The sequence below is a fragment of the Hippoglossus stenolepis genome, chromosome 24 (genome assembly GCF_022539355.2).
Source record: "Hippoglossus stenolepis isolate QCI-W04-F060 chromosome 24, HSTE1.2, whole genome shotgun sequence".
Lineage (NCBI taxonomy): Eukaryota > Metazoa > Chordata > Actinopteri > Pleuronectiformes > Pleuronectidae > Hippoglossus > Hippoglossus stenolepis.
This window is the reverse complement of record NC_061506.1, coordinates 3,653,159-3,663,311: the sequence shown is the minus strand read 5'-3', so window position 1 is coordinate 3,663,311 and position 10,153 is coordinate 3,653,159. Positions and strand designations below refer to the sequence as shown.

Genomic DNA, 10,153 nt, shown 5'->3' with positions numbered 1-10,153 from the left:
AGACACACACACACGGACGCATCACGTTGCTGCAGCTGCCCACAGAGAGTGAGGCATGTTGGTCCCGGGGTAAACTCCCACTGCAAATCCTGTCAGCTCAGAGAAAGTGTCAATCAGCATGTCCCAGTCAGCTAAAGAGATGTGTGCACGCCAGCAAAATACACTTGACTGGTCGTCCTTGTCCTTCACGGCCTCTGACGGCAAATAACTCTGTTCTATTTTTCCACTTTTTAAAACTTTATCGATCGAGGGTGGTGAATTTGCTGAGCGTGGTTCTCTGCAGACTCCCTCGTGGGAACTGTCCAGTACAAACACACCAGGTCTTTAATCAAGTGAAGTGAAAGTCATCAAAGTTGTTCAAATGGCATTGAAAACATATATGTTCAACATATATAATAAAATAAAGGCCTTTGTCGTCACTGTACAAGAGCAGTACAATCCAATAAGAGATGTTCCCAAAAACCACAACACAAATACAGCCTCAGTCTGGTATCGATCCAGTGGATACACATTCTCAACCAATCGTGCATCAGGCTCAGCTGTCAATGACGTTTCACACAATTTTTGTATCAAAATTACTAATTAAAACCAAACCTACTGGGAAAATAAACCCTTGAACATACACCAGTGAGAGGAGAACTGCCCCGAATTACAGAAAGCTGCTTAGGGACATTGTATTTGACCGGTTCACAATCATGGAGGAGAGCAGGTTGACGACCTGCACTGCAGCCAGCGATCAATATGCTTTGGCTTCACTTCTGGGGAGCTGACATGTCGTCCATCTTCATACACAGTCTCTGTGGCGTCATCTTGATTTATACACCCGGGCGATCAGGTGACACAGCGGGTATTGATAAGTTATTGTTTATATATATATATATGATGAAAACTGTAAGTACTCCATTACAAGTCAGAAATATACAAATAAAATCCTCATTGAATTTAAAGGCCTCACAGGAGCTGATGTAATTCTGTCCAGGGTGGTATTTTGTTATCTTGTCCTTTGCTGCCATCTTGTGGACAAATGGGAAAATGCAGCCTGATGCGCATTAAACAAAAGGTTGTTTTATTGTCATAATTAGAATATTAAAAATAACATAATTTCACACAGAGGCAGGTGAAGTGTTCAAGCTTCGTTTCTTTCTGCTGCATTTATTTAACAAAAACTTAAAAAGATGTGCTTGTATAATCGCGCTGGGGTCTTTTTGTCCCTCACGACTTCCCGTAGTTTTCTTTATGTTGTTGCGAAAGCTCGTCGTGCGACAGAAACAGGTCTGAACAACGTGTTCTATGTCTAATCTAACCTCGTTAACGCGTTGATATTTGTATTTTCTTACACAGATTTGAAAGACCATCGCGGTCTGCGTTGTTGCGTGTCAGTTGTGTAACGTGTCGACGTATTTAAGCGCGTTTAAACACCGTTGGAAAAAGGGGGAAAGTGTCCCATCAGCTGATCGGCTAGCTGCACCGAGCTAACAGCCGCAGCTAGCTTGTGTGTCTTCTGTTTGTTTCCTCGTGTGTTAAAAGTTTAAATATTGTGGTCACCTCTGAAGTATCAGGCTCGATCCTGCCTGTTTCCACTGCCCCCGTTAAAGACACACACGCGAGTCCATTGCATCACTACAGCTGCTAACTCCCGCTAGCTGCAGGTTAGCTGCAGGTTAGCTTGTTGTTGTCATGCCTGAAGCTGTGTTTTGTTTTCATTTGCTCCAGTAACAGTCACTTCACTGTCACGCAGGTTTACGAGCTTACAGCTGAAGACACAGATCAAGATGTCCAGCAGCGTAAGTAGCTCAACTTCTAATATTTGCTACTGTGTGGAGGTAACTTTATTTTATAATCAGGCAATAACATCAGTGCAACGTACACACAGGTTAAAATGTCAATTTGTAGGTTTGTTTACAGAATTCAACTTCCTTATTTGGGGCATTACTTCTAGATGGCTGGTGCTGCAGTGCTGTAATGAAACGAAACACTTGAAAAGGATTGTGTGCTGTTTGCATGTGTTGGTCTTTCATAACCTGCAGTTGGCTGAAGACAGACGGTCTCTTGTCTCTGCAGGTGCTGTGTGGTCGGGGCAGGTGGATCCTGTCTCAGGCTGCGGGCCGTCAGGCACTAGCTGCTCTCAGGGTCGGCAGAACCAGAACCTTCTCCGCCGCAAGCTCAGACGAGCCGTATATAAGTGTATCTCCCACAGACTCAGGTGAGGAAGTCATACTGGGAGTTAAGCTCCATTTTGTTGAAGAGTAAGGGTTGTGGGTTTAGCAGATGTTAAGCAAAACAAAGCCTCAGACGGGCGACACCCACCAATGTCCTTGCTGTGTCCTCTCCAGGCCCCAGGACTGTGTGGCCCGATGAGAACATGGGACCATTCGGACCTCAGGACCAGCGCTTCCAGTTACCGGGCAACGTTGGGTTTGACTGCCACCTGGAAGGCATGGCGGACCAAAAGAAGGCGCCAGTCCACAGGACGGTACCTGACGTGCTGACGGCACCGAGCAGCATAGAGCGACACCAGTTCATACTGGCCCAGTTCGTCAGTGAGTTCCAAGTAAGTCTTTGTGTATTTCTTAGTCTTTGCCGACAGGGCCTTAGTTAGCATTGTGGACACTGAGGTCATTTGTTTGCTTTAAAGGTAAAAAGCTGCTTTGTTAATGTGTTGTGTTGATTTTTAATGTGTTTTTCTGGAATGTGTGTCTGTGTGTGTTCACCAGGGCAAACTGGGTCCTTTATCTTTGAGAGTCCACAAAGCTGAGCAGTATTTTACCCAGACAGACACAGACTGCTACATCAATTCCTGCCCTGAGCTGTTGAGGAAAGGTAAACAAAGTGAAATCCTCCTACACAGAGACTCATAACCTAAAGTCAAGAAAACTACGATGCCTTTGTAGAAAACTCAGTGTGTGTGTGTGTGTGTGTGTGTGTGTGTGTGTGTGTGTGTGTGTGTGTGTGTGTGTGTGTGTGTGTGTGTGTGTGTGTGTGTGTGTGTGTGTGTGTGTGTGTGTGTGTGTGTGTGTGTGTGTGTGTCAGATCTGGAGCTGCTCTTTCCCTCTGCACCCACCACGTCCATCACAGTTGTGACGGTGACCCAGAGGAGCATTGGCTGTGAGGAGCCAGTGGAGGAGCCGGACAAAGATCAGCTGCTGCACAGAGTCAGTCCTCCAGCATTAAACGTCCTGAAACGTGAGCTGCATCAAACTGAAGCAGCTGCTGATTGTGTTTTCTCTCCTGACTGCAGTTTGTGAGCGGAGCCAAAGAGATGTGCTTCGCTCTGTGGACTGCAGGATACTGGGCCGACTTCATCGACCCAACAACAGGAACAGCTGTGAGTTATTCTGTGTGTTTCCTATTGTGCTGGTTGTTTGGTATTCAGTCTTGATGCCGATCCCTGTCTCTCTGTTGAACTGAATGAAGGCCACTGTTATATTATTCATATTTCTAAACTTTTATTCAAAAGACAACTGTGTGATTCTTTCCCCGTCATGTTTCCCTGCAGTTCTTTGCGTCTCCATCAAGTCAGACCCAACTGCAAACAGACGCGGACCTGAGGGAGCTGGGCTTTCACATCGAGGTGTCGGGCTCCTGCACGGTGATCCGCCACATCATGAGAGGAACGCCTTTGTTTGTCGGGACTGTTTTCACTAACGCGCCTACGTACAGCAGCGCCATCGCCAGACTACAAGGACTTTCAAATATACTGGATGAGGATGAATAGGCTTTTTTTTCTTTAGAATATTTTATACTGAGTGAAATCCAAACAAATGACCTTTATTTATGGTTTGAAGAAGCTGTGAAGAAGGATGTGAATGTACAGTAGTGTCGGTACATGGGTTGTATCAGTGGAAGGTTTGTCTCAATGCAATACATGGCAGCCGGGCCAGTGTTTTATTACTAAGGACTTGAATGAGACTCTGACATTTCAAACCCGGCTTATCTCACACTACATCCAGGGAGAAACACACTCGGTGCACAATGTGATATTTGCCATTTGAAGAAAGTCTGCAGGAGGATTTTAGAGGATGGAATCATCATGTTTTATAATTTTAGAAACATGAATGTAACATGGAAACCTTTCAAATCCAGGCAGCTGTTTTAACTCATGTGAAAAGATCCAGATTCAAAGTCGCCCTCTGGTGAAAATCAAGTTTTTAAAGAGTTACATTTAAGCCATTTTAAGGCAGTTTTGAAAATGTAATTTTAGAAACAAAGAAGAGATTTAAAGGCCGTGATGAACTTCTGGAGTGGGACTTAAAGAACTGGTCGACACTCTTCATACTTGTGTGTATGTACTGTGTTCTGTTGTTTCTCCTTGATCTGTCACAGAATCAGAAGAAATGTGGATAGTGTTTGAGTTGAGGCGTTACACTTCAGAGCTGCTGAATAAACAAAGTGACCCGGCTGAAATGATACTTTCCTGTAGCTGTGAGTATGTGTGTGTCTCATTTTCATAATAAGAGTCCTTAATATATATTATAAAATATACAAAAATTTGTTTGAGCTACTGGGTGAAAAAAAGACCATTCAACGTTTTGGACTATTTTGCTGTTATTAACAAAATCTCTCAAAATGGTTAAACTACAACGTGGTTATAATTTTAATACTGTTGCAACGTAAACATAAATAAATCAACCAAAAAGCTTTTAACAAATGTAAAATTGCCTGACGTGAAGACAAGTCTAATTTAAAGGGAATATAGCGCAGTGGTGATGTGTCTGAACGCAGTGTTTTCACATTTTGATTTGTCCAAATCTCAAATTACAACTTTAAATTGCATTTTCTTTGACTCTGAACCTTCTGATGAACACCCTGATGCGGTTTGATTTTATCACGCAGGATAAACACAAATTCACATGCATCTCTTTTCTTTTAACAATATCACAAGATGAGGGAGTCAAAATTGTTCTTCACGTCCAGCAGATTTCTCAAAAAATGTCTCCAACTGTTCGACGATGTCCCACAGATGCTAAGTTTCCCTCTCAGCCCCGTCCAGCTGTGAGGAGGATGATGGTGATGTAGCTCAGCGCCGCAGGAGGTCGAAGCCCCCCACTCGAGCTGACCACAGAAGTGGAGAAGACGGCGTTGCTCTCGTTCCTCGGCACCAGCACGTTACAGATGTTCCCCTCGCAGCAGGACGAGCACACCTGACAGGCGACACACACACAGTCATGATCTGTGACTTCCCTGAGTGTTTAATGCAGTTTAATCCAGAGGCTCCACATACCTGGTAGCCATTAACGATGACATCAGTACAGCCAGTATAGAGACAGTCCGCCAGGGTGGCACAGCGCTTGGTCACAGACACACTGTGTCCATTGTGGTCCATCATGTGCAGTGTGGAACAGTATTTGGTCTCTGGAAGACACAGTCCCCCTCTGATAATCAATCGTCTTGTACCATTTCAACCATAAACCATTTGGACAAATTATTTCTTGTGTGATTTTAACTAACCTTTGGGACAGTACACGTCCGGTGCCCAGCGGTTGCACTCGTAGTTATCTGCAGCGTCTCGACACGTGAAGCACTTGAAGCCGCCGGGATGAGGTGTAGCTATGGAGGACACACACACACACACAAACGTGTAATGATGATATTCATATTTCAGTGAACTTTACTTTGAATAAAACATGTTAATGTGTGAAACAACACATCTATATGGTGTTTGCAAATGTAGCTATAACATATAGACACAATAACTTCACTTGTACGGTAGTGGATGATAAAATGATAAATATTTCAACTTATAGAAGCATCACAAAAAAAGTTGGGACAGTCTATGTTTGAGTTTTTGTCTGTTGTTTTTCTTGACTTCAGATGGTTTGTTGCCGAGGTCCTGGAAAGTGCAGTGTTGTCTGTGAAGTGTTTGTCGAGTTGCCGGCTCTAACTTTAACTCTTAATCACTCTACATTGTTTTCTTTAATCTTCATCAGTGTGATTAGTCAGCAACATTAAGTCTGATTAGGAAAACACTAAGCCCAGGGTCTGCCACAATAACAAAACACTGTTTACTATTCTCATGACCCACGTGACAGACGTTGTCAAGTTCATACAGAAGAGATTTGTTCTGCAGACAGACAGCGGACGTCGGCCGTTGGCTCCGACGCGCTGATCAAACAACGAGATGTTTGGCTTTCCCATTGGCAAGAGTCATATCTGTACTGGGAGTCGGGATGTGTTTCAACAGAGACAGCTCCAGGTCTCGGGGTCAGCAGCTTTTCAATCACAGGACAAAGCCTGTTACTCACGAGACACACACACAGAACTCAGTCTGCTCAGTTCCCAAATCTTTTATCTTGTGTTCCTCTCGGCTATGGAGCCAAATCAGGGCCAATTCTTTTCTTGAATTAAAATTTTTAATTGCAATTATTATTATGGAACTGTTTATTAAAACTGAAAGATAATGATAATTTTTTTCAGTTTCAAATCTATAGTTACACTGTTTTCCCGGTTAGAGCACACGTTCTTTTCAGAGTAACATTCTGCTCCTACTCGAGGGATACAGCAGGACGATGTCCTTCATGGTGAAGTCCCGTGACTGGACGGTTTTCAGCCAGTGGGCGATGTTGATCACCAGCAGCACCCAGGCCACAGCTGGCCAGCCCTCCATCATGGGCCCCAAAAAGCTTCATGCACTCAGGCCTGTGAAGGAGTGAGAGGGCGGCATTATCAGCTGATGAATCCAGATAAACTCAGTACCTCACAATTTCATTCCCAATTTGCAAAATCCACATTTGCTCCTGAAAAAAAGCTGACAGATGTTGCTCTAGACTTTTATCTGTGCTTTGATAAATAGATGCTAAATGTGAATAATAATACAAGAAAACACCATTCAAAGAGCAAACAGAGCATCACAACAAGAGGCTTGAATAAAGAAAACATAGAAGATACAAGGACTGGGTCTGTGATCAGCTGTGTGTGCTGCTCATGCTGCGAGCCTGCTTCATTATTTAAGCGTCAATAGGAACCCCTACTCTTAGCATCCATCCCCGGATAAGACTAATTGCACGGCAAAGGGCTGGAAGACATTTATTCTAACACTTAACATTATTCTAACATAAACATGAGTTATGATTCAGTCACAAGCCCCTTACATCCTGTGGGAATTCAGCCATTAGCTTGCCAAATATTTTGTGTTCCTCTGTCATGCAGTAGGTCGCCCATTAGTTTAGTCAGCATGTTTACTCGTCTGTTATGTGACTCCATCAAAGAAAGGAACTGCAGGTCTAACATATGATAATACATTATGCCTCCCCGTGTAGATGGATAGGACAAGGACAATCTTTGTGTGTGTCTTGACTCTTTTTGTCACTGTTAAATAATTTTTTTATTAACATTTTCTCACATATGATCTACAAATGCTCTCTGTCAAGTCTCATGTTTCATCTGCAGATTAATTCTCGAAGATATTTTCCTGGAAACGTGATCAGTTGAGCTTTTCTGTTCCACTCTGGAGCTAAAATCCTCTTCGTGGATTCACTGAGATGTCAGTCAACGAATTAAACACCAGATGACCTGGTTTCGATCACTGGAGTTGTCTGAGTTCAGATGCCTTTTAACTCAGTGTTGTATAGTTTATGTATTTTGTCCCCAGGCGTTATGGTCGCTGTGTGCTTGTAAATGCTTGTTTTCTTTGCGTTATCCATGCTCCAATAAACTGATCCAGGTCGTTGAGACTCTGGCTCCTAATGCAGCGTGAAGATGCATCGTCCATCTTTATTCGCAGTCTGTGTTTCACCGCCATCGGTTGTGATATTTCAACTTGCACCTCAGAAGTCGAGTTGCTCTCTGGAAGTTAGACTTAATGACATTATTATTCGGAAGGATTGGGGGAAGTCTTTCAGCCCATGAGCTTAGATTCATTAAAGTCCTACTGCTACTGTATAGCTCATAATGAAATGCTGCACGCTGAAAAGAAAACTCAAGATTAGCTCTCCAACTCTGAGCTGTCGGATAGATGCTCGGCCTCGCCTGGAGTAAACTCCGGTTTGAGTCTGGAGGGCAGGGATTAGGCACAATGGCCCCCTGTTACAACTGGAGAGGAGATGGAGGGCGAGGTGGGGGCGTTCAATCAGCGCCGACCAACTCCTTCGGGTCCCAGTTAAAAGGCCACGCAGGGCTGAAAGAATCTGAAGGAGCGTAGCTTGTAAATCTCTCTGTCTCTCATGACAACGAGGGGGTGAGGTTCACAGATTGTGAGTGTAAAAGTCGATGAGTGGGGCTGAAACGTGCAGCTCCTCAGGCAGGTTTATTAATGATACACGACAGGACACATCCACAGTGAAATAGTGACACGTTTTCCTCCCTGTTCTCTTATCTTGCATTTCTATTTTAAACAAGAAAACACAAAGAATTACATTTAGAATACTATTTGACTCACGCCCCCGGTTCCTGACCTCTTCATACCGGAGATGATTTGCGTTCATCTGCTGAATCTGACGCGATAAATCAAGTCCCCAGAGGTCCAGAGGTTGAGGTGTGCTTTACACAAATATATTACTTTAAATATATCTCACGTATTCCTGAACGGTTGTGGAACATAACTCAAGGCAAATGTTATTTATGTCTCAGCTTCCAGGGCTGTGCTGTCAGAGAGCTCATATATTTATGACTGAAAGACACACTTGACCCTAAACATTGTAAATATCACAGTTAGTCATATATATGCAGAAAACAATATAACTTATGGGATATTTGATAGACATGTTTGCAGTCTGGATGTCGAAAATTTGTTTAGTTGGACAGATACAACTGAATTACTATAACTACTAATGATGAAGGCATTTGCACTCACAAATATTTAAACAGACGTTCTTTGGGTAGTAAAATAACATGTCAGATGGGAACAATTTAATTGGTTAGATGAAGGACAAAGGCTCCATGTTGCTCATGCGTGTCTAAAGAATACTCAATCAAGTTTTAGGCCACCAGGGTATTTTCTTTGAAGCTCAGCCGCAGCTCAGCTCCATCGACCGGACGCACATCAGGAGCTCGACTTCTGTCACACAACTGCTCCTGAGGTCAGAGATCCACGGACTACTCCTCAGATAGTACAGGAACTCTTACAGTAGTCCTCCTATTTTGTGTTGTAACACTGGTGTCTTGCATCAGTTCAGACCACCATCACACACACACACACACACGGTCTGCACCCCCATGCATCTCCACACTGAGTCAGTGCATGACTGTCAGATATTACGAGGTCCCTGCTGAGCTGTGCATCCCATAAAATGCTTGATGTCTTAAAAAACACTGTTTAGCATGGATTTAAAAAGGTCAACGTCAGACCAGTGACTTCTAATAAGAAACACTTACATAGTGGAGTAAAGAATTAGTGCCTTGAATGATTTTAACACTTTGTTTTACTTTAATTATTCATGTGTTTATTCATCATATTGACAGGTGGCCTTGAGTATCTAGAAATGCACTATGGAATAAAATGTATAATTGTAATAAATAATACAGAAAAATAGTTGATCCTTGATCCTGATATTATTACATGTTACTGAAATTGATTGTTGTATTTTAATGTAGCAGTATTTTGAGACAGTGACTGGTGGAAGAGAAACTAGTATAAAGTGCTTTATATAGTTAAAAAGAGAAAGCATCATAATCTAGAAACTGCATATATATATATATATATATATATATATATATATATATATATATTTGCAAATGGACTTTAAAGTGATGCTCACACATTAAATCCCATTTTAAACTTGAATCAGAACCGTTATCAGTCAATGATATTCATGCATGACACACAACATGTCTTTAAAAGTCTCTGTAGTACTTTATAGTGTTACTCACCGGGCTGCGTCTCTTCCTGAGTCTGCAGATGAGAACAGTGAACTGCTGCTGTTGCTGCTGCTGAGAGGAGGAGGGCGCTGCTGCTGCGTCACCGTGACGTCACCACCATGCTCCTCTGCCCCATCAGGCAGACGAATGACACCTCCCACAAAATGTCTTATTTCCATTTACAGACTAGATGTTATCTCATAGATAATAAAAAACAACAAATCAATACAATTATATAGTATTATTTACACTATTCTCTTGTTTCTCATTCACGAACATCTCGTGGTGCAGAGATCATAACATTATACCATCTGGCACATTGAATAATAAGACACACATAATAAGTTATAAGTTATAGAAA

General features: G+C 42.7%; 2 protein-coding genes across 2 annotated transcripts; one reads left to right on the top strand and one right to left on the bottom strand.

Annotated features, from left to right (window-relative positions):
• The first annotated feature begins 1,211 nt into the window (after window positions 1–1,211).
• Window positions 1,212–4,409, top strand: mmadhca (metabolism of cobalamin associated Da). The gene is made up of 8 exons (XM_035150660.2): window positions 1,212–1,272; window positions 1,739–1,784; window positions 2,062–2,203; window positions 2,334–2,551; window positions 2,715–2,820; window positions 3,031–3,152; window positions 3,239–3,325; window positions 3,497–4,409. The coding sequence occupies exons 2-8, from the start codon at window positions 1,773–1,775 to the stop codon at window positions 3,713–3,715; spliced, it is 906 nt and encodes a 301-aa protein (XP_035006551.1). The 5' UTR covers window positions 1,212–1,272; window positions 1,739–1,772; the 3' UTR covers window positions 3,716–4,409.
• LOC118103579 (ly6/PLAUR domain-containing protein 6) lies at window positions 3,748–9,840 on the bottom strand. Its single transcript, XM_035150661.2, has 5 exons — window positions 9,805–9,840; window positions 6,487–6,636; window positions 5,449–5,547; window positions 5,222–5,352; window positions 3,748–5,141 (listed from the first exon to the last, which is right to left on the bottom strand). Exons 2-5 carry the CDS (start codon window positions 6,605–6,607, stop codon window positions 4,977–4,979), a joined length of 516 nt encoding a protein of 171 aa, XP_035006552.1. The 5' UTR covers window positions 6,608–6,636; window positions 9,805–9,840; the 3' UTR covers window positions 3,748–4,976.
• Window positions 9,841–10,153: the final 313 nt, after the last annotated feature.